The sequence below is a fragment of the Stegastes partitus genome, unplaced genomic scaffold (assembly GCF_000690725.1).
Source record: "Stegastes partitus isolate 25-593 unplaced genomic scaffold, Stegastes_partitus-1.0.2 Scaffold275, whole genome shotgun sequence".
Taxonomy (NCBI): Eukaryota; Metazoa; Chordata; class Actinopteri; family Pomacentridae; genus Stegastes; species Stegastes partitus.
Window position 1 is genome coordinate 388,183 of NW_007578006.1, and position 24,213 is coordinate 412,395.

Below are 24,213 nucleotides of genomic sequence, written 5' to 3' on the forward strand. Positions count from 1 at the left end.
TGTGTGTGTGTGTGTGTGTGTGTGTGTGTGTGTGTCTCTTTTTCTCTCTGGGGGTGTAAACAGCAGCTAATGTACACTGACAGCTCCTCATGACTGCTCTCTTCCAGCCTGCTGAGCTGCACAGCAGTACTACACAGACAGAGACAGGGAGATGAAGGAATAGGAGGAGGAAGCCAAAAAAGCCTCAAACTGAAAACTTAAGCACCTTTGCTGTTTGTCTAACAGGAGTTAAATTAGTTGATGTCGTATGACTGAAGTCCCTCCCAAACCCAGCAGGGAGAGGAGATGAAACTGTGTTTTCTTACACAGTAACATGTCACCTAACCCGTATGATCTTTCTCGCCCTGTCTGTTCCGCTCAAGCAGAGGGTACTCCCAAGACATCAGCAAGCTGCAGCCCCGCTCCAGAGTCCCCGCTCAGTTCAACCGAGGAGTCCGTCAATGGTCTTGCTGGGGATCCGCTTGCTTCACAGTCCTCTGGTCTCAAACCTCTGTCTGAGGATCCCTCAGGAGGGGAGTCTCAGCCTGGCACCCCACTGCCTCTACCAGGTCACTCGGGTCTCAGCATCCAGGAGATGGTCGCAATGTCTCCTGAGCTTGATACTTACGCCATCACCAAGAAGGTTAAGGAGGTGCTAACTGATAATAACCTTGGTAAGAAATACAGAGATGGTGTTATATTGGCTCTCTCTATCTGTGTGGTTTAGTTGGTCTTTCTTTTCTCCTTCCCTCCCTATTGATGAATTATTTAGCCCTAGAATCAGTTCTCTGAAATGAGCATTTCCCCTCCTCTTTCTCTTGCCTAACCAGGCCAGCGTTTGTTTGGGGAGACTATCCTGGGTCTGACTCAGGGTTCTGTCTCAGACCTGCTGGCCAGGCCCAAACCCTGGCACAAGCTGAGCCTGAAGGGTAGGGAGCCCTTTGTCCGCATGCAGCTCTGGCTCCAGGACCCACACAGCGTGGAGAAACTCATGGACATGAAGCGCCTGGAGAAGAAAGGTGCGTATCAAAAGCTCAAAATAAATGCGCACTCCATACAGCGCAGCATGCCATCAGAAATAATAAACAAAAGGCTCGCAGGAATAAAAAAAACCTTCACGTTATCTGCTTAAGCATGCATTTATTTTATAAATACGCTCACCAAAAAAAAAAACACAAGCAGCAGCCTTTGAATTACACATGCACATCTGCACACACAATATCCTTTGTGCAGGACAGCAGAGCATGTTGTGCAGATCACAGTCATCTTGGTGTGATGTCAGTACCAATCAGGACTGCAGACATCACATACTGTATGCGATGTGACAGCTAGGGGACTGCCGGGGGCCTGCTTACTCACAGTCATCAGCACTCCTCTTCATCATCGTCATCATCATAATAATCATCAGTGTCTATAAGCTCATATTTTAATCATTTGTTCGCCCATAGCCTACTCTATCACTCCATCATTCTGTATTCTCCTCTGTTTGCAAGATTTGTTTAAGAATCAGCAAAGCCAAAAGGCCTCACCCTCCTAGCTGCCTCAGAGTGACCCCTAACTGCCCACTTGAAGCGCTCTCCCTCTCTCTCTGGAGACTGGATACGCATATTTGAACCTGCCAGTGGGCACAACCATCCAGGATCAGTTTACCCTCCTGATATGGCAAACTGCGCACAAGGGCAAAAAACAAAACTGACCTTACGCCTGTGTGTTCAGGGGCTTGGACCGGTGGGGTTACTCTGTATTCAACTTCATTTTAGATTATTGACCAAAAGTAATGCATCCAGATAGCAATGGGCAATAGTTTCTGGCTGCCAGCGGAGCCCAGAGGAAAGACATGGACCTAGTGTGGAGTAACCACATTTGACCTCTCACCCTTTGCGGTACAAGCCTGTGAGGCAGCACACAACTTTCAGAGTGGTCTAACCTTGCTCTGAGGGGTTTTTCCCTACAACACTAATATATCTAGCAGCGTGTATTGGGGTTGGGAAAATGTCAACCTCATGCAAAGCTGCCATGAGCTGTTCATTTTCAGCTGCTGGTGCCCGGAGTGAATGGTGCTGCTTGTTTGCTGTAAAATGGAAGAGACGCTTTCATTGTTAGAAATGGTGAGAAAGGCAGGAGCACCACCTAGTGGCTGATGGAGAGACTGACAGCATTAGTTTGCACAACAATGTAAACAGTACATGTTTAGCTACTGTATGTAGCCACTTTACTTGGACATTGATCCCTGAATCTGTGATGACTTCAGAAACAGAACTGTCTCACTGGCTGATCTCTCTCCATCTATCGCCACTTTGAAATCCTACTTCTACATGGCCACATTTCAGTTGACTTTAGTTGTTAATGCAAACAACAAAATTGCTTTCATTTTGTCTGTTGCAGCAATTCATGTATTTTTCCTTGAATTCTTTAATATTATATTTAAGTTTATCTTTGTCTTGCCTTCAATGAACTTCTGAAGATATAATTTTATTATTGACATTCACCATGATTGTTCGTAGCATCACATATGTTCTTAATTACTGACTTCTTTCTTGTGCTTTTGTTGCTGTCCAGCTTACATGAAGAGGCGGCTGAGCTCGTTGAGTGATGGCCATTCTGTGGATGCAGGCTTGGTGGGGCCAGATTACGTACAAGGCTCCCAGAGCCCGGGACAGCAACAGCTGAAGAAACCCAGGGTGGTGTTGGGCCCTGAGGAGAAGGAGGCCCTGAAAAAGGCTTATCAGCAGAAGCCCTATCCCTCCCCCAAAACCATTGAGGAGCTGGCCTCCCAGCTCAACCTAAAGACCAGTACTGTCATCAACTGGTTTCATAATTACAGGTCAGCATTTGGAGACATTCCTAACATGTATGTGTAAAAGTGAATTGTTTTGACTTTTCCAAATCACACTGTTGTGTGTTTTAATATTCATGAAAAGTTTGAGATATGTTATATTTGACAAACTGAATCTCTGGATTTTGGCAGCACGATTAAACTCATGTTTGTCTACCAGGTCACGTATCCGGCGAGAGCTCTTCATAGAGGAGATCCAGGCAGCTGGAGGGGTAGGGCCTGGCAGTGAAGGGGGATCTCCTTCCCTCCGTGGGTCCAAATCAGGAGAGGGGGACAGCTGCGATGGGACAGAATCTGAGGGCACAGTGGAGACTCGCCAGGGACTGGGCATTGGTCTGGAGGATCACAGAGGATCATGCAAAGACCACGACATGGAGGCCGAGTCTGAGGCAGGGGGCTCTAATAATTCCCCTGCCCAGTTAGACTGCACCTCAGGCTTAGCCGGGCCAGGCTCCAGCTGTGGACAGGGTGGACTGGGGCTCTTCAGCCTCACAGAGGCATCCTCCAGTAGCTCTGCCTCTAGTACTAACATCCCAGCCTCTGGCCCTGCCAGAAACCCCAGGGACAACAATCTGCGCAAGAAGAAAGCAGCCAATCTCAATAACATCATCCACAGGCTGGAGAAGGCTGCCAGCAAAGAGGATCCCTCAGAGTGGGAGTTTTAGCTCCCCCTGACCATCCTTCATCCCTCTCGTCTCATAACCTCACGACCTCTAACCTTGGACCCCTCCTGCTCTGTTCCAGTTGGAGAGTGGACACAGCCAAAGTCAAGCTCAGCAGCCATTTTTATTACATAGAAGCTTTCCAAAAAGAGGAAAGAAACAAAGAGTGGTTGGCAAAACCCTTAAAAAGAAGATTTACTGAATACATAGAAGAACAAAATAAGAGAACTTAAGTGTCTCTCCTTTTTTTTAAACTGAGTTTTGTTTTTGTACTGAGAAAAGCACTTAGCCGTCCTGCTGGCCTCTGGCCCTGCTGTACCTCCCCCTATCACCAGCCACTGGTGCACCAGACTGGTTAGTCCTGAGCTGGGGTCTGACCCACAGCTGGGGTTGAAACCTGGACTCAGTAACACAGGCAAGGCCTGACACAGCAGCTGTCACAGTGATAGACACTGATAGATGATAGATAGAGACAGGAACTCTCTTACAAGAACTCTCACTTTCTTAAAGGAGATTTTTTCCGCTCTTCTTCTCACCTCCCAAGTGTCCACAAACCTCCCCTCACTCAGTGAGACGCCTCATTTTTCACACTGTAGAGTGACTGTTACAAACCCTTTGCCTTTTTCACTCACTGCGTGTGTGTGCGTGTTTGTATGTTAGGGGTTGTGTCAGTGTGCACGCGTGTGTGTGTGCGTGTGTTTGTATACACGCCCAAAAACGGTGTATATGTGTGTTCTCTTCTCAATGGCAGCATGTTTTCTTTTTTATCTCACTCCTACACTCTTAAGAGGGTAGTGGAAGGCCTGCCGGCTGAGCTGCCATGGTTACTGATGTAAGAAAGATGAACTTTGACCTGTTGTGTCCCATATCCTATCCTGCTGACAGCCATGTGATGGCCAGAAGGATCTGTAATTCCTCACAAATACACGCACTCATCTGAAGAGGAAGGAAGGAAGGAACCCTCTTTTTGCCTCCTTAAACCCTTCTTTTAAGGATGAAGGATGATCTCTTTTTTTGATATATTGCAATTTGGTTGCCAATAAGAGATTGCACAGTCTATTGACTCTAAAGAGTACAAAATAGGGAATTTTAGGAAGCATTTTTAATTAGTACAAAATAAGAACAGAAAATAAGAGAATAACAAGTTACTGTTTAAAAAAAGAAAAAAAAAAAAAAGCAAATTAGAATGGAATAATGTTGCATTGTTGAAATACAATGAATTCACGTAGTACTGTAGCTGTCTGACATGGTGATACTATACGTGTCTCTTGTTGTTTTAGGTTGTGCACGTCACAACTTCACCCAGCACTGGACCTGCTGGGGGCGTGTGTGTCTGCACCACCGACAAATTTTCTCTGTTCACAAACACACATCTTTTTATAGGCCAAATCAGGAAGAGTGTGTGTGTGCGTGCGTGTGCCTGTCTGTCTGTCTGTGTGTGTCACGTGTGCATTTGTACTTGCCTGCATGTAAGTCAGGGTCGAGGTCAATTCACTCAGAATTAAATTTCAACAAGTCGCTCGTTAATAATGAAATTCTTGACTGAAAAAAAAAAGGGTTTTAGCAAATGATTTGCAGCGTGCAAAACTTGATTAATCTGTACTTTCTGCTGGTTGCCGACCGTCAAAGTGAATTCACCCCAACCCTGGTGTGAGTAGTTACCACTCTCCTCCAGTCTATCCTGTATCCAGGGATGTAAGTCTTTTGCATTGAATTCTACTGTATACACTACAAATTATAAGGCATATCACCTCCTCCCTGTCCCACACAAGCCCTCAGTGCCTGTCAGCCCACTGCCTCCCCTTTGTGTATGTGTGTGCGTGTGTGTGAGTTTGCATGGATGCATGTACACGCATGCCTGTCAATACATGCGTGTGCACAAGTGTGCGAGATCGAGGAGTGTTTAGTGTTTCCAATGAGTGGGGTCATATTTCGTATCTACTTGCACACACTACTAGTGCACAACTGACACCCTTCTTTAAGCTGTTTGATGCGTTACCATTACATTAATCTTCTCACAAAGTAGTGTAATACTATGATTTACTGTAGCTTGGTTTTATTGCTATTTTGCATTTATAGTTTGGTTTTTATTCTGCTTATTTATAGGTGCTGTATTTTTCATTTAATGTCTTATCATTTGAGTTGTCTATTTTTTAAGGGATTATACTGTTCCTGAGGGCAAGTAACATTTTTATTAGACGTATAGACTGCCGGCAGTATTGGTTAATATTTACAAAGATGTACTAGTTCTCATTTGTTTGTATATTCATGAATCCTAAAGTTTAGTGTCATTTCAATAGCTTTGAAAAATGTGTTTGCTACAGTTCATGCTCCCGTAAGCAGAAAGCTCTTACCACAACTGTTATGCTCTTTAATTGCTAGCTAGAGAATCAAAGGACATATCAAGATCAGTGAATATATGATAGCATATCTCTTTTCCTGTTTCGTATTCTCCAATAATGTGTTATTTGGGGTTTTTTTTTTGTTTGTTTGTTTTTTTTCTTGCAAAAAAAAAAAATGTTTTTGGGGGGCAAGCCCAACACTAACGCTCGGCAGGGCATGCAGCTTTCTTTAGAGTTCGCCCACTCATTAATCACATTAACATAATTAACTGGTCCAAATTTATACACTTTGTCAAATAGGTCAAATGAAATTACCTAAACTTGAGAACACATGTTAACTTGAAAGAGGTCATATCTGCCAAATTGAGATTAGAGAAGTGTACCAGCTAGCAGGTGTGCTACGCCAGATTGAGCAGAGATAGCCAGCCTATGATTATGCAGAATTTATATTGCAGTTAGTAACGAAGCACTTATTAGGATCTTTTTAAGACTTAACCTAGGACAGGGTCTGTAAACACTACAACAGAGTACGATCCCGGGCTCCTGGGAAGTGTATGCCTTTTTTTAAAAAAAAAAAGTGGTTGTAAACCAAGCACAGACTCTTACCCGCATCCTAACACTAAAAATTCAAGCATAAGATAGCTGTACCCATGTTTTCTACACGAAAAACTGTATTCCTATCCAGCAAACCCTTATTTCAAACTACAGATGACTGCGTGACAGAAAGAGCCGTTGTCCTGTACAGTTGTAGATATTATGCCTGTTTTGGTTTCTATTCAGAATCTCTTCAGTCCATCCCGAAGCGTCCCCTTTACCCCGAATGTACGTCCAGATATATTGGCAGCGCGTCAAAAGAAACAGATAACGTCATTGCACTGCATTACGATGCATTAGCTGGAATTGGATTTTCTAATGTGTCTGATAAACGTAAAAAGTAAAAAAAAAATCTCAAACATTGGCTCTTCCTGTGGACGACTGATGTGAGACATCTGTCTTCTGCAGCACACCGAAGGAGTGTTGCCTTCTGTCGGACTGCTTGGACTGGACAACCACAGTATGTTTTATGGTGATGAATAGCTACTGTAAAGTATAAGCACTTAACCCATCGTCCATTTTATAGCCAGATCCATCAGCTCACCGAAACCACGTGAGATCATCAGATTTGTGCCTTTAACTGCCAAGCAGGGCACCAAACTAGTGATGTCATTAGACGTAGACAATTTCACCTGATTTGTTCATGATATATCTCACACCCCGATCCAAATTAGTTTCTCATAGACTCCATATTGGTACTTAAAAGTTTGACTTTTCTCAGCTCTCTGGGGAGGGTTGTATATAAATGCTGGAGTGCAGTGAAACGGTTACAGGAGAAAACAAGACTTGCGTGTTCTCATGACTGACCTGCAGTCACGTTTCAGTCCGAGTCTTATTTCAGACAGTTGTTTTCCCACAATGCATTTCTTACGTTGTACATAAAAGTAACTAGCAGCGAAAGGCCAGAGCATTGAATGAAGGAGGAAGCATGCAGAAACAGCATACACTGTAATAACACTGAATTTATTCATGGGGCATTTTGTATTTTTCTGTTTGTGTCAGGTTTGCTGTGACATTAATAACGGCACTACAGGTATTGATAATGACGTGTGCCAATTCTAATGGTTATTTGGAAAAGAGACGTGTAAATACAGTCGATCAAGTAGCTATTGATTCACTATTGTCACAGTATGCTTTTGTTTGAAGGCAGGAGGAGAGAAGGGACGATTCAGGACTTTTCCATGATCCACAGATATTTTTCTACAAATTTAAATCAGATGATTCTATACACTGTTGAATAACATTGTAAAGGTGTAACAGATGCTGTATATCATATCATGTTTTCTGAAGTCGTAAAGCTTTACTGTATGATCTGTTGAAGTAGTGGTTATTCATTTAACATATTAGTTGTAATGGAAGCCCGAACAGCAGCACTGGTCACCATATTCAGGAAAAAAAAAAAAAGAAAAAAAATGAAAGAAAAACCTCAGATGTTTTTTGTAATACTTTTAAAATATATCTTATGAAGTGGGTTTTGTAAGGAAACACTTTCTGAATCAGTGGTGCTGTATGCATAGCACACTCAGTAATACATACACACATAATACAGCACAATACACTCATCCTTTAAACTCCCTCCCCCCCCAACCCTACACTTAACTCGCGTGCTTTTTGTTTTTCCTCTCACATTGGCTCGAGCTAATAAACCCATTTAACCATTTCCTCGTTAGCTCTTCAGTTACTTCATGCTTAACTGTACAATTCTAACACCCGGAGATGGAACTCTGGAACAATAAACATTTCAAGTCAGTACTCACGAGACATTTTAAAAGAAAAAAAAAGGAGAAAAAAAAAAAAAAAAAAAGAGGAAGCAAAAAGCCAAATAGTGAAATAGTTTATCCACTTCTGTTGAAAGGTTGCTGACAGTTTTCTGTATATTGCTACCTAGTGTCGTCGCTTCAGTTCACCCATAGCTTAAACCACAGTGTAGTCTGACAACCAAATGACCTGGGGAGATCTTCACCCCCCCTCCTCCCTTTTGGAAAGCTTTAAGATGCTTGTTGAGGCTTTAGCGAGTTCAGAGTGTTTTTAGATGATTTTTTCCAACCTGTCATCAACAATGTGGAAGTAATAACTCTCATAACTTCTCCCACTGCTTATTTTTTTGTGAGTGTGTGCGTGCGTGTATGTGTGTGTTGTAGTACAAAAGGCTGCATGACTGTAAAGGGATGGTTAGGATGTTTTTTGAAAGTTGTTTCCCTAGCACTTCTGTCACTCCTGAGATGCTTTTTTCTCCTTTTGGGGTCTCCCTTCCCTTTCGTTTTTCCTCATGTATCATTGTTTCTTTATCTTTCTATTTACTAAACGTATCATGTTGTTTGTTCTCAGCACTGTAAAACAGTCCCTTCTACAACATTGAAAAGCAATATCACTGTATGAAACGTTCACAATGTATTTGTTATGATTGACATTTGATTCATCATCATTATTATTCACATGCACCCTAGGTGTGATAATTGAAGTAAATCTCTTTTATACAAATACTAAAAGTGTGCTGTGGTAGTTTTTTTGTTTTTCTTGTTGGAAAATGTATTTTTTGCTGGTTCTGTAAAACAAGTATTCTCAGAGAAAGAGATCAGTTGAGCTTGTTAGAAACCAGAAAAAGGGGGGAATCTTACTGGGTTTCAGAGATGTTTTGGACTGCTTCTGCCATTGTTCAGCTGCTACAGGTGAGTTATCTTGGGAAAAACAATAAAACAATCAGGAGAGTTGAAATAAATCTTAACAGAAAGATGGTTTACAAATTACCTCTCCTCTCTGCTCTCCGCAGGCCGCTATGCAGAGCTGCAGGTGGAGTTCTCGGCTGCGGTTCGCACCAGCGCCGAGCAGAAGGAGCTGATCTTGAAGCTGGAGCACGACCTGAGCACCATCCAGGCCATGTCCTCCCTGCCACGCCCCGACGCTGACGGCTCGGAGGTCGGCAACATGGAGAACATACCAGAGCCCATCAAAGAGGCCACGGCAATGTTCTCTGGTATGTAGCAGAGGCTAAAAATGCCCTGATATCACACTAGAGATAGTCCAATGATTAGCCATTTTTCCATTAATAGGTATCTTTTTTTTTCAGAAATTGATTACTGATAAATTCAATGCATTACTTTGTGTCTGGTGCAGCTCCCTCTCTCTGTCTGTCGTCACTCTGTTGTCTCAATGTCACACACAACCCACAAAATCTCACCTGAAACACTATCCATCGCCACAAACCGAGGAATTTGCTACTTTCACGGTGGCTAAGTTAGGAGGCCAAAGAATACCCCGAAACAGCCTGTAAAACAATAACTAATATTGCTTTAAGATATGAGCTTTAGTGGGCAATGAAAGCGACAGAACAGTGAAAGATGAACAAAACAGAAAAGACTAGATGTGACTGCAGACAAACTGATCAATCTCAATCATTCGAGGAGAGTGTCCGAGCATCCTGTGATGATCTGACATTATGAAATACATATTCAGCTGAAGGAATCCTTATGAATGTAGAAGCTTAGCTGTAAAAATCGGGTTCCCTTCAAGCACATGCTGTTAAACTCTAATCTTATGTATTTAATGTATATCGCCCATAAATATCACTTGTTGGTCTTTCTTGATTATAAATGACTGGAATCAGAAAACCAACATCAGTAGATCCCAGTTTCAAATCTTGTCGTACACAACAAAAAATCTTTCTGTGGAAAGGAGGGCTGGTCATTATGTTTCACTTATCTATCAAATAGCTGCTTTCTTAGTACCCTCTGCTTGTTGACTAAGAGAAAAACTGATCATTTACTCCTTCTTTTAAGCCTTAAATGTAATCATTAAAGGTCAAACCAAAAGCTGCATGTTTGTTTTGTGTGTGTTTTTAAACCTAGATCTGTGTTAATTCACCTTAAACAGCCAAAATAACATCAGTTCTACAGTGTTGTATGACCAGCTCAGCCTCTGACTAAAAAGTCTGTTTTATTCCTTTACTTCCCTGCAGCCTCTCTCCTTCCCCCCTCGTCTTCTTATGATAATTAAGGAGACTAATAAAGCAACACTCAATTTGTGTCTAATCGTGTCCTTACATTGATTGTGTGCACAATCACACCGCCTCTAAAATTTGCTTTGCGCTCCATCTGAATACACGGTTCTCTCCTAATGGGATAATAATTGGACCAGTAATTTTCACATAGCAGTTACCAAAATTATCACAAACATAACAAAATAATGTGCCATTCTTTATGTTTGAACAAGCAGCTCTCACAGTCACTTTGCATGATACATTTACACTTTTTTTCTGATGCTTTTGACTTCAATGTGGCATTGCTTTCAGCTAAGATGCAGAATGAAAAAAGAAAATCAGTCCCCTCCCCACTGTCAATTTAGATTACTCCTTAAAACATTAAGTTGCTGACTAAATAAGCAACAATCCAGGTTAAAGAATGTTTGACGAAACAAAAAGCTGTTGTTTATCAGGCCTTTAGCATTCAAAACCTCTAATTTTCTTCATCAGCTGAAAACTTCCAAGAGTTTCATGAAAAATAAGTTAAATGTCACTAAACTCTAATTGGTGCACAAGAATACCAAACAGCATCCCCTTTATGCAACTGCATCCTGCTCGTTTTAACGCAGTGGGAGGAGCACAAAAGCAACAATCTGTTGCGAAATAATGCAAATTGTTCTGAACTTCAGCAGGTTTTTAATGTGGTCGCACAGTAGCGTTAAATTCCTGTTCAACATGTCAAAACAGACAAAATATCAAGCAAGACAGACGATAAATGTCCTGAGAATTTCCTCCATCCTAAGCTACGATTGTATCATATCTCTTCAGTTGAATTAATCGCCCCGCTTTGATGCTTGTGTGAGATTTCCACGCTGAAAAGCTTTTGTTCTAGTGGAGCCGCAGACAAAAACAGCAAAGATACTGAAGTCTGACTGAACAGCACGACTTCTCTGAGTGAAATTAAGTAAATGTGCTGAGAGGAGGCTCCGCAGGGGGTTTGTCTGTTTGAATACTGCATACTAGCCTGATTAGAGGGATTCGAGTGTGTGTTGTTTTTTTGTTTTTTTTCCCCCCCTCACATGTGCCAATCAAAACAGAGTCTAGCTTTGACGTGTTTATTGGAGTTAAAGTAGGTTTTTTTTTTGTCTTCAAATACAAGAGATAATCACCTAAAATGTAGTCACAAAAACAAATCTTACTCACCTGTGTGTGTGTGATACAACAGAGGAAGTAAACTCTGGCTTGTAAGAGTTGTTTTATTTGTGTAATCTCCAGGTTCAGGCGCGAGCCCCCATCCCGAGCTTCCTCAGGGCCAGATGGACTCCCTGCTCTCCATCATCTCCAGCCAAAGGGAGAGGTTCCGCTCCCGCAACCAGGAGCTGGAAGCTGTGAGTCACAATCCCTCTCAAACACAGACGCACGTATTATTCTTGTCTCTTTCTCTGGGAAAACTGATCCTACATTTTATTCCCTCTGACGCGTGCAGGAGAATCGCTCCATGCAGCAGACCATGCAGGCCCTGCAGAACGAACTGGACAGCCTGAGAGCAGACAACATCAAACTCTACGAGAAAATCAAGTTCCTGCAGAGCTACCCAGGCAGGGTGCGTCTGTGTGTGTGTGTGACTGCATTAATGAATGAATGAATGAATGAATGAATGAATGTGCTCTGCATGGTTGACATTCTTGATATTTTATTGGTCTAACAAGGAACAAAGCTTTCTTACACTTGTGTTGTTGTCTCTGTGCTGCAGGCTGGAGGCAGTGACGACACGGTGATGCGTTACTCCTCCCAGTACGAGGAGAGACTGGATCCGTTTGCTTCCTTCAGCAAGAGGGTACAAGACACACATCTTTGCACATGAAAATCTTCTCAAACGCTGTCGTATCTGAGTTATTTTGTCGTTTCGTGACAGCACAGCCACAGTGCTCATTCTCTTCTATGGTGGAATTCTATACTTCTAAAGGATTGTTAAATCTTTGCAAAACGTGGACAGACGAACGTCAAAGGGGGTTCAACATCTTGAGGCCACAAGTCTGTGAGCCAGACGGGAGAAAGTAAACATGGAAGTGCATCAGTTTTCTGCCACAACAAAAGAGCAACACAGGGTGAAAAGTTTCAGCATGTTAAAAATGCAGTGCAGTGCTTTTGTCTTGTCCCCTTGGCAGTGAGAGTCAACACACAAACGCTGTCGATGCGTGCTTTTGACTTTTTATTTTTTTAGACTGTAATGCTTCCTCGGAATGCTGAGTTTCTTTTTTTATCTGGAGCATTCGAAGCTTTTTTGGGGGGGGATGCGCCATTAGTTTTACTCCTATTTGCTGCAGCCTTCCTCGTCACTGCTGTTGCCCCCCTCTGCAATTCTGGTAAACCAATCACAGCTGCTTAAGGTAAAACAAGTTACTCGTGTAGGAATGTCATCACAGACACCAGATTTATCAGTCTGACACACTGCGACATACAGATAGATTCACCAGGAGCTGATAGACTCAATCAGCATTGTTTAGCTTGAACATAAGAGATGTTCAATACCGTGTATCAGTCGTGCACTCCAGCTTTAACATTAGCAGCTTAACAGTGGTAAGATGTGGGGGAAAAGGAAGTGGGATTAAATGTTGGTCTGCTAATGTGCTATACAACAATAGCACAATAGCTTCGTTTGTATGGTGATTTTCATGTTGGCAAGTTATATGAACCTAGAACCAGTTTGATTTGATGGATTCAGGCTCAACAACTGGGAGCCCTGGTTTACCTATTCTATGCTCCTTTTTTGCGCTCTTAGCCAGGCTCCCTCCCTAGCACCAATTCGCCTCAGGAAACCCCAACCAGGCACTGATACCCCCAACAAAATAACTTCCAGAATCACACGGACACACAGAACCATCCACAACACTCTTTGAAGGAAGCTCAGAGTAGATTTGCTGCTCTTTGCATTAAAAAAAGAGTCAACTGATGGCATCTGATTTGGACGTCTTCGGGGAGATTTTCCAGTCACGTCCAACTGGGAGGAGACTCACTGGAGGGATTATATATCTCATCTGGCCTGGGGATTTCTCGGTATCTCCCACGAGGAGCTGGAAAACTGAGAGGGGCATCAGGAATGCCCTGCTTAGTCTGCCGACCTGATTCAGGATAAGTGGAGGAAAATGGATGAATGGAAGAAACAGTTTGTTTTTTTCTTCATTCGTTTAACCCACACATATTCATTTGCTGCAGTTGGTTTGACATTAATGTTCTCCAGCAGGCTAATTGCACTTTGTAAAAAAGGGGTATTCCTGTCACACATTTAACGCGCTGAAAGAAAGAATATTGAGACAAAAACATTATATTAACACTATACTTGTAAGAAAAGAAACACGACAGCTTGTAAAACTGGTTAAAAAAAAACAGTGTCTCACCTCACGTCTGGGGAATCCTCTTGGTTTGATTTGACATTAGTTCATCACTGTTTTGCACTGATTTAGCCGTCATTTGGAAACATCTATTATAGAAGCGAATAAGACACAAGCCTTGACACCAACTGTTGTCTCAATAGAATAACATGCAACGCATCCGCAATATGCTGTGATTAAAAGAGGGACTGGGAAAGCTCTCGTTTTACTCCCACTGTTGTCACTGCTGTCACAAAAATTACATTTATTAGCTGTAAACAGTAAGTCCTGGCTCAGGTTCATGGATCTGGGAAATGCTGGAACCGAAATAGAGCTGTGTGTATTTTTTATGAGATACCAAAACATGGTCCATTTGTATTCACCCCTGCTGCCAAGAGGTGTTGTCAAGGTTGTGTGTAATGTGTTTTCAGGAGCGTCAGCGTCGATACCTGAGCCTCAGCCCCTGGGATAAGGCAACTCTGAGCCTGGTAAGCCTCAAACTCGCACAAAAAACCACTTCTAATGTGTTTTGTGCAGCTCTAATCCTCTGTTTTGTTTTTTTTTGTTTTTGTCTCTCAGGGACGTGTGATTCTCTCCAACAAGATGGCCAGGACCATTGCTTTCTTCTACACCCTGTTTCTGCATTGTTTGGTCTTCTTGGTAGGGTTGCTTTCTAGAGCATGTTTGTGATCTGATGCTTAGCTTTAGAGAAACAGGACTCACCAGTTACTGTAAATATGATTTTATTTTATTTTTATTTTTTTCAGGTGCTGTACAAGACTGCTTGGAGTGAGAGCATTGGCAGAGACTGCTCAGCTTTCTGCGCTAAAAAGTGAGTGTGTCCTGCAGCCCAGCGAAAAGCTTAAACGAATGTCACGTCATGTGTACGCTAAATGTGGTATTTTATCAATACAAGCACCTCTGTTTTCCTCAGGTACTCCGACCACCTCCACCGTTTCCACGAGAACGACCAAAACCTCTAAGCTGTCCGACATTAGAGCCGACATGTCCCCTGTTAGATGGGTCTCATTCAGCATTCGGCAGCATGTTCATCCTGCATAGACCTGTTCATCCTCCTCTGTTGTTCTTGCAGTAGCTCCTGTCTCCACTAGGGGGCAGGTTGAGGCTGCAAACTGTGAATCGAAGGTGTTGATTGATTCCATAACAGGTTTTGATTTCCAATAACTTGATCGTTAATAAGTTGCTATTAATATATAAATCTCGCAAATCTATAACTTTAAATTCCAACGTATGCTTCTAGTCCATCACAACACTGAAAGGCAATCACTAACAATAATGTAATATGTGCTGTTTTAGTGCAGATTTAATGAAGCTAAAGTTCCGTTTTCCTTACTGTACCAAAGGGACCACGGTGCTCGGGTCTTGCTAGAATTTTTTTTGTTTGTTTCTGAGTTAAACTGGAATAGCAAACAATTGGGAAATGTAATCAGTGGAAACATAGTTGTTTAAGATTAAAGGTGAAATGATTAATATTATAGTTCATGTTATGATAAGAGGGTGCACTGTGAAACACAGGATTTTTTTTCTTCTTTTTTTGTTTTAAGAAAATTCATACAGTAGTTATAAAGTTAGTTTTCATTCCTTTTGAAATGTGTTCTACTTGAGATTGACTAATGGGACTGATGAGTGATTGGTAAGTACAGCTCTAAATGATTTGTGTCTTCGGGCTGAAATCAACTGGTTACGGTTACTTGAGACGTTTGCTGCTCGATGAGGCGGCAGTGATGCACTAACGGTTACTGAGTTTGTCATCCTAATAATCAGCATTAATGTGCATGTTTACCTGCTTACTTCTCCTTTTTCTGATTGTCCTTACAGATATATTCCAAATAAAGACTATGCAGTAGTTTTTCTTGTCATATTTGAATTACATCTTCATTATGAGGTGTGTATTAATGACGATTTAGGTTGTGTTTGGTCTTCTTTTTTCTAATAATAGCAGCAAGGAGGGTTCTTTGATTTACTTTTTCTTTTTCAGGAGTATATATATTATACAACATTCTAAACCTTGTCAGACATGTAAGAAAGTTAAGACCGCAGTAGGAAGCAACTATCTGTAACTACATCATTTGTCATCGCAGATGGTTTTTGTTTCTTCGTAAATCTCCTTTGCCTCATTTGGCCTTGTGTTATTGAATTCTTATGTAGGACGATTGTGTCGGTGGAGCAAAGAGTGTATTTATGATATCAGTTCTTGAATTGAATTGAATCGTCACTGGAGAAATGTCTTTACACAGACAGGGCTCTCGTGTTTCTTATTGCACTTGCTCAGAAGAAATATTGACATGCTGTTGCTATAGATTTCATACAAGTAGTGCAAAGATCTAAGTGTGCAGGGAGCCCTAAAATAAATATTAAATGTCAGTCATCAAGACTATAGGAGAAGCATCCCATAGAGGTTCTCCGTGCAGAGTTCTGCAGGTCCATGTTAAACATCCAGAGAAAACACCAACCAGTGCATGGCGGGCAGAATTAGGCTGCTCACGCTTATTATTAATATTAAAAATGGAAGGCTTGCATTTTGGTTCCATCTCAAAGTTCCTTCTGTCAGGGGATTCTGATATTTACTGATCAGATAAAACCTCAGAGCAGCACAGCTTTCCAACGGTTAATCAGAGCCAACCAGATCTGTACATTAACAAAAGATGCCGATCTGGAACATTGTAGGAATCAACCCAAAACTCACAACAGAACGTCATCACTATCTTGCCCTAAACCCTGAATATACAGCAGCAGAATGTCTCTTTATTGTCAGAGATGCAAAGTGGAGACAAATACTGAACAAATACAGACTTGGTAACTATGGTTTTTTTCACAGAGGATGACAGAAGAGGTTGTGGTCTCTGCAAGACAGGTGAGGACAGAGATGCAGTTTCTAGAATTGTTCATACAATGACATAAGACAGTAACACTTAAAAAAGTTTGGCTTGTTAATCCCAGACTTTACAGAGCTAGGCCTCAATGAAAAGCAATAGATTTTGTTAGCAGAGAGACCAGCACAATATGTGACTGCATCAATACATTCATTAACTAAAACATAATTTTCCTTAAACCACTTGGTTAACTGAATTTGTTTTTCTTTTTTAATTTTCTCGTCCAACTTTACACCATCCCTGGTGCTTTGGCAATATTGTTCATGTGATATTCATGCCAGCAGAGCATAATAAATTGAATTACACAATAAGAAACCTTAACTACATGTAGTTAGTAGCTGTATACAGCATGTTAGTGCACAGTATATACAGCTGGTTTGATTATATAGTTGACAAATGATGACAAAGAGGGTTTTGTGTCTGGTAGTTCTGGCCTATACTACTCGTACAGAAGTAAAGCAGATTATGTCCAAGGGTGAAGAGGTCTGCTGAGATTTCCCCTGAACCTTTCTTGACTTTGAGCGTCTAAGTCATGGATGCAAAACTGTCCAATCGTTTTTTTCTGCAGACTTGAATGTGTGTTGTAGTTTGTTGGATGTGCAGAGAACAGATTCAGTGATTGCAGTGTGGATCTGGAGCTCTTGTGACGAGTGGAACTTTGCTGGGCCTTTTTGATGACTGAATGCCACTTCAGGTCCAACAACATTGTAAAAGTCACTGCAATAGAGCTGCAGTGTTGTCTAAAAACACTGCTGAACTTGTTTCACTATGCTGAATTTGTGCACTGGCTTGTTTAAGTCTCAAACACATCAAACTGCTGCCAGTACGCAGCGGAAAATAGTCCCCAACAAATCCACTATTTACTCCTGCAGTAAGTCCGCTGTCAAGATTTTAAGATTTTAAATGAACATATTCGTAACTAACTTTAAATGGTTCATGCCTTCAGAAGGAAGGATTGGTCTTGGGAAATCAAGTACTGAGTTACAGTTAATGTTAGTCTGATGTTGTCATTTTTGCACAACAACAAAGGTTTTATATTACAGCGACCTCTGTGCTTTTACAGGAGTTGATGACGGGAAACTGTACAAATGTGGGCTGATAGTGAGCACCCTTGAGTCTGTTTAACAGCTGACCCAGGAGGAAGAGGAGGACGTGACCGACTGAAGTCTGAGACACACACACACACACACACACACACACACACACACACATACAGAGGGAATGAATGTGCTGATCGGTGATTCGAGCCTCAGCAGGCAGCCTGCATCTTAGTATGACTGAATTAGACTGCATTATTCATGACAGGCCTCCTCTTAAAGAGCACCACAGCGCTCACAGCCATTAAAGACTAACGAGACTGGCAGACCACAGACATACGCTTCCTCCTCCTCCTCCTCCACTTTTCGCTGTATCTTAAGCCCCATTTTGCTTATCAATCAGAGCAGACTCTCAGCCATCTCAGCACAATTACAGCCTCAATTTGCCCTCCAGATCGCCATTCACCTTTAACCCCCAACTGGGACGCACACACCTTTTTACCCCCCCCCCTTCTCGCTCATCCACATCACTCTTTCCTGTATATCCTTCGTCTCAGCTCCTCCAGTCGCCCGTTGTCAGCTCCATAAATATTAACAACCTCCATCTGTGGAATAACAAAGGTCTTAGGTAAGACTAATGGCCCGATGTTATTTTTACCGCAGTGGACGGGTCATTTCACTTGGACTGATCCTTGATCCGAGAGCTTTCATTAATGACAGCAAACTGATGGGTCAGCGTTTTTTTTTTTTTTTTTTTTTGCCATGTCATGTTTGTTTTGAGACTGTTCCAAGGAGCAAAATGTCATCCTGCGCTGAGGGAGACTGACCAAAGAAGCATAAAGCAGAGATTATTGGATTATTTCATCTTTTTCATTTCCATCCTGGGTTCAGCAGAGGGCAGTAAAGTTATGTTTTATTATGAATATGAATTATTTAGCTGACTCCCCTGACTGTCTGTCTCTGCTTGCAGCTTCCTTGTCCAATTTCCCCTTTTTCCTGTGAGGGAAAATGTGTTTCCTCGATCTCCTCCTGTGTCCTTTTAAACATTCTTAATGGCACATTGATGTGGACATAGATCTGCACTTTTATCGTCATTTAACAGTTTATTTAGAAAATGTTTCCCAGAGACTTCCTAAAATTTTCAGTTTAGTCCAACCCCACCAGGGCTGCCATTGTGTTTGAGGACACAGAGGTCATGTTCTTGTTATTTCTTCAAGGTTTTTATCAAAGGAGGAGCAGTTGACAATCCACATTTACATTTTTTAAAAATCTAAATCATTACATTATAATATTAAAGTCCAAACGCATACTGTATATAAACTGATCTGCCACAACATTAAAACTACGGACAGGCGTATAAAATCAGCCATTTCGTAACAATGCAATGTTCTGCTGGTAAATCTTATGGTGGATGTTACTTTGACACCTACATACACATTGTTGCAGACCAAGCACAGCCCTGTTAGCAGCAATTCACACTATCACACTGCAAAAACTGCCAAGGAACAGCTTGAGGAACATGACAAAGAGCCTCCAAAGATCCCAATCTGATAATAGCCAGAGTTTCCACCCTGCAAACTATTGGGCCCAAAAGACCCACTGCCAAAGTCCCAGTGACACCACATGACACCCAGAGGTCCCATGTTCAGGCCTGAGGCGGGACCTACGCAATATTAAGCAGTTGGTTTTAATGTTGTGTAAATCCCACAGTATTGTCAGTAGCAGGTGGATTGTTTAACAAATGGGATGTCAGGTAACACAGCAGGAAAGGACAAAACCACCACAACAAACTACATCTTGCTCCAGTGCTATCTATATTAAATGATAAGAGATAAGATGATAAGATATAAGATTGTTTTAACTAGTCAGAGAGTGTGGCACAAACCTTTTGTGGTAACACTTAATCATAGAAAATGTAGCAAATATGAACTAATGTTTAAAGGCTTCAAAAAAGAACAGAATTTGATTCATTGCAAGCCAAAAAAACCTTTGAGGGATGTGGACTAATCCTGGGAGTTTTAGGCCACTAACTAAGACACCTAAAGTTGACTGATAGTTAGTTTGAGCAGTACATGTGTTGGATTTCTGGGCCAAACTGACACCACAAAAATACTCCAGTTTGAGGCCTAAATCCTCAGATATTGTGTCCTGAATGAATGAATGATTTTTCCACGGAGCCTCTGGGGGCTGCAGATCAGTCCTGGTGAGAGGGGAATTATATAAACACTCAGAATGAATCCTGCTTCATCGTGGCAGGTGAGATTTTTGTTTTTTTTTTTCTCTCCCTCCTCCCAGACGTCCCTCCCATTCAGAGGCATCGTCTTCATTCACTTCTCTGCGGCTGTGAAAATCTCATTCAGTGCTTTCATTGAACTAACACACCATTCAGGATTTTTTTTCTCCTTTGTGTCGTTGAGCAGCTCAGACCATAAACTGCTGAGGACTGTTGCATGGATACAAAGAGTGTGTGGGAGTTTGTGCATGTGATGGAGGGAGGATTGTTGTGTTTCTATGTATGTTTGTGTATCGGTGATGTATCGTTCATTTTGTTTCGGGGAAAAACAGTTACATATGAGCCCTCTGAAACGTCTACTTCCCCTTTTCTCTCTTTTATCCTCTCCTTCGTCTGCATGAAGTCGGTTTGCCACCCCTCTATATCACCCTCACCCCCATCCCCTCCTTCCCTCGTGGGTGTTGCTATGGAAACAGGCCTCCTCTGTCAGGTGGCTCCATGCTGAATGCTCCCCGGCGCTCTGATTTGCTCTGACACCGTCTGGCTGAATCACTCGGGCCACGTGATCCCGGATCAGCCAGTCGGGACGCTGAATATGGAGCCGGTCTCTCCTGTGACCCCCCCACCTCGCCCTGCCTCCCTCTCACCTCATCTGGAGGACGTGATGAGGAGTGACGGGTAGATGAGGATCATGATTATTCACAGACAAAAGATGTGATTGTGCAGTCATTGCTATGAAGAAGGGGGGACAAGCTATTTAACATATTCAAATTTTAGAATTCATAGCCTCAATTTTACACAGATTAACCCTGATTATCTGTTTTGGGCTCCTGGAGGCCCTGGACCTTCTTTATCAGCCAAAAAAAGCTGACTTAACCTAGTTTAATCAGCTTGATGCATAATGACTTTCCCTAATTTTTGGGGGGTAATTACTTATAAGTGACACAATTCTTCTTTTTGAGGCCTCAGAGAAGGAGAAGACCGCTTGGTATAATATAATTGATTTTCATTTTCTTTGCATATTGATATATGGGCTAATCATTATATGCATATGTATACCATACAGGATAATATTTAAAAGGCACAGTGATAGTTGTTTATCAACTTTCTAGAAATGCATTTCACAAACTAGTTAGCAGCTTACCATGAAGACACGGCTTGGCTCAACTGTTCAGCTGTACTCTGCTACATGTGCTGCTCCGTGCAGTGAGAGGAAGAATCCAGTCACGATATCTCTTCTGTACAAACTGTATGATAGCACCATTTACTCCATGCATATTTTTCTGCATTATGCTCTGTCGGAAAAAAACAACAAAAAACGGGTTTCCATTTCAGTGCATATCAGACAACATAGATACCGGTATCTCTGTGACAGGCCAATGTCGGTCAACCAACATATCTATCGGGTTTTGAAAATTCTATACTTCTTTTTTTTAAATTTTTGGCAATCAAAATGAATATTGTTCATGCATGATTGCTATAACTTCTAAAACATGAAAATTGTCCTCATTTGATGTAATAACTCTGCTTCATGATGATATTTTTTCACCATCGTGAAGCACAAAACCCCCGTTTATGTCAATGTAAAGGGTTAACACTCAATATATATCAATGCATTAAGTTCAAGATAAGATAGAAAATTGGAAAATGGTTAATTTTGCGGGCATTATTATACATATTATAAACAATAAGGAAGAAAAGCAGACAAAACACAGGTTGGCAGTTTGTTTCCAATCTCTGGAAATTTGTGTTTTGCTGCTTGAGCAAAATGTAGTTAAAGCTTTAGATTCATCTCCGGAGAAAAGGTGAGTGATCTGTGATTGTATGGATTGCGAATATTGATTGTGGAGCTGAGGCTGATTGGAAATTGAAGTGGAGCTGGCTTTAACTCCTTAACCTATAACAATCAATCATATTTAATTAGGTCATATGACTGTTTATCCAGTAAGAAATTAGCATCCATGGCTGCAAAATGAATGTTGCAAAGTAAGTAGAAACCACACATAATCATTAGCAAGACCTGAAAATGCATTTAGGCGCAGTGCTGGAGTAAATGTGTTTACTTCTCACCACTGTTCCTGATGCACCGTTGAGTCCGTTGGCAGACTTTCCAGCACATGTGACTAACTGACGTGCTCTCCTTCCTGTTGTTGTTTCCTCGTGTTGTTTACAGTGTTACTGATGCAGTTTTCTGTGCTATCTTGGGCTGAGCCCCAGAGTGGCCGGGATGACTTCACGGCACACCGTCATGCATCACCTCCTGCCAGCTCAGCAGGGGGAGACGCGAACTCAGGTACAGGGTGACACAGGAAACACACACACAGCAACATGTCAGCGGCAGGTCGTCTGAGGATCAGAGCTGCTAATGTTTTTGCGCCTGCAAGTGAAAGTTGGTGTGACTCAGACTGATGCTGTGTGATGAAATCCAACTGGGCCCAACACCAGTCTGCACCCAGACAAAAACACAGGACAGACATGACTTATGTTGGTCAAGCTGAGACTGAAAATGTCCTGCAGTTTGTGTTCGTCATTCATATTTAGACTTAAAAAGCTAAAACACTAACCAGGCAAACAGGGCACAACTGCACCTGGGTTGTAGACACTCCAAGACCCCCAGAAGATGCCAAAGTAAGGATTCAAAACAGGCCTGTGGCTAGTAACTCTGAATTAATATTACATTAGAGGTCATTTTCGCAATTGAGTATGAGAGACTTAGAAAAAATAAAAAAAGAACAGAATGGAATATGATCAGAGATATCCTGACTTTTGGTTGCTGTAATGGACATGGACAGATTATAACACGACTGGCTCAGTGGCACAAATACGTCAACATCCAAACTGAAAGCAGCCATTTTTTAGGCGTAAGCTTAAAGCTAGGGATGGCCGATAATATTGGCCCACCAATATTGTCACCTGATATTGGCATAAAAATGTAATATCTGTCAATATTGTAGTCGGTTTTTGTTTTTTTGTTTTTGTTTTTTTTTTGCCTATAATGAAAACCGATAAAATAATGCCTGGATTTCGGCGTGCAAATGATGACAACATCAAACTACGTCATGAAGCATATAAACAAGTGTGGCTGCAGTAACAAACATATATTGGTATCAGTTGATATCGGAATTGGAAACTGAGCTTTGGACAATACCGGCATATTGGATATTGACACAAAAAAAGGCAATACTGGATATCCCTACCAAAAACTGTTAAATTCTAAGCTTATCCGCATTTTTACTCACTTAATTTGAATAAACTTCTTTTCTATTTTAGTGTACACTTTATCTCTTGTTTAATTTTTCTCATCAATCTTTTTTTAGCTGTTTTAGTCCGTCAGTTTTAATTATTCAATAAACTTTATTGGACTTGTCTATACAGTTTTTGATTTAATTGCTTAATTTTAATTTTGATTAAAAATAATGCAATTAAATTGGCATTTGATTTTATTTCCTTTCTTTTTTTTTAACATTTGCCTGTAAAGCACTCTGTGTATGATAAGGTGCTGTATATATGTTTGTGGTCATTCTATGTTGTTTTTCAGCTTTTTTAGACCTTTTATGGAGTCAGTTTTGCATCTGTTGCAGTTGGTTTGAGTCTCTTTCGGAATAATTTGCATTGGTCACCAGAGAAAATCAAAACTGTGTGTTATTATCTGTTTTTAGAACTCTGAATGGTGTAGCTCCACAATATTTTACCGATATGTTAACTCCATGTTCACAGTTACTGCTCCTTAGGCAAGAGATCATTGTCTCATCCAGCTCCTGCACCCTGCTCTCATATTACTGCTATGCTTGTCCATATTTAATCATTTTGCTGTGTGGCATGTTTATCTTATTCTTTATGTGGCATGTGCAATATTCCCTTGTGCTCCTCTGGTGTTCAGTTCATTTTGTACAGAGCCATACAGCACGGCAGTGTAACACTATCTGCTCCCGCTACTGCAGTTAAGACTGTGGCTGTACAGGCCGCTGGACATCAGCGGATTATGTTCTTGTTTTATGCGATGTGTGACAGGGTTGTTTTTAGGTATTTATTGTTATATTTTCATGATATGCTATACACAGTGGAGTTGCAGCTGTACTGTCACCCAAATTAAAAGTGGAACAGTCTCCTGTCCTACTACTGACAATTTCAAATCGAAATGAAAGATTAACCCTTCATCTATGGCTTCTAATGCTTCTTGAAGCTGCTCTAATCGTTTCACCCTGCTGTGTGCGTTGATTGGTTGCCTGATTTTACTTTCGTTTTCTTACATTTTCCATTTCATTCTTGCTTGTATAGTTCTTTTTCCTCTTTTAATTTGCCTGTAC

At 41.5% G+C, this 24,213-nt stretch overlaps 1 protein-coding gene across 3 annotated transcripts in view; it reads left to right on the top strand.

Annotated features, from left to right (window-relative positions):
• Positions 1-15,609, top strand: part of cux1b (cut-like homeobox 1b) — a 64,333-nt gene extending 48,724 nt beyond the window's left edge. For 2 of the 3 annotated variants that reach the window (XM_008282540.1, XM_008282541.1), the window contains 4 exons: positions 366-653; positions 810-998; positions 2,539-2,803; positions 2,976-8,897. In XM_008282540.1, coding sequence (XP_008280762.1) covers positions 366-653; positions 810-998; positions 2,539-2,803; positions 2,976-3,480 — 1,247 coding nt within the window. In that variant the 3' untranslated portion in view covers positions 3,481-8,897. Of the gene's footprint in view, positions 1-365; positions 654-809; positions 999-2,538; positions 2,804-2,975; positions 8,898-9,183; positions 9,388-11,646; positions 11,760-11,857; positions 11,975-12,124; positions 12,209-14,173; positions 14,231-14,321; positions 14,403-14,509; positions 14,575-14,676 lie in introns of those variants that run through there. The other variant, XM_008282542.1, reaches the window with a different exon arrangement.
• Positions 15,610-24,213: the final 8,604 nt, after the last annotated feature.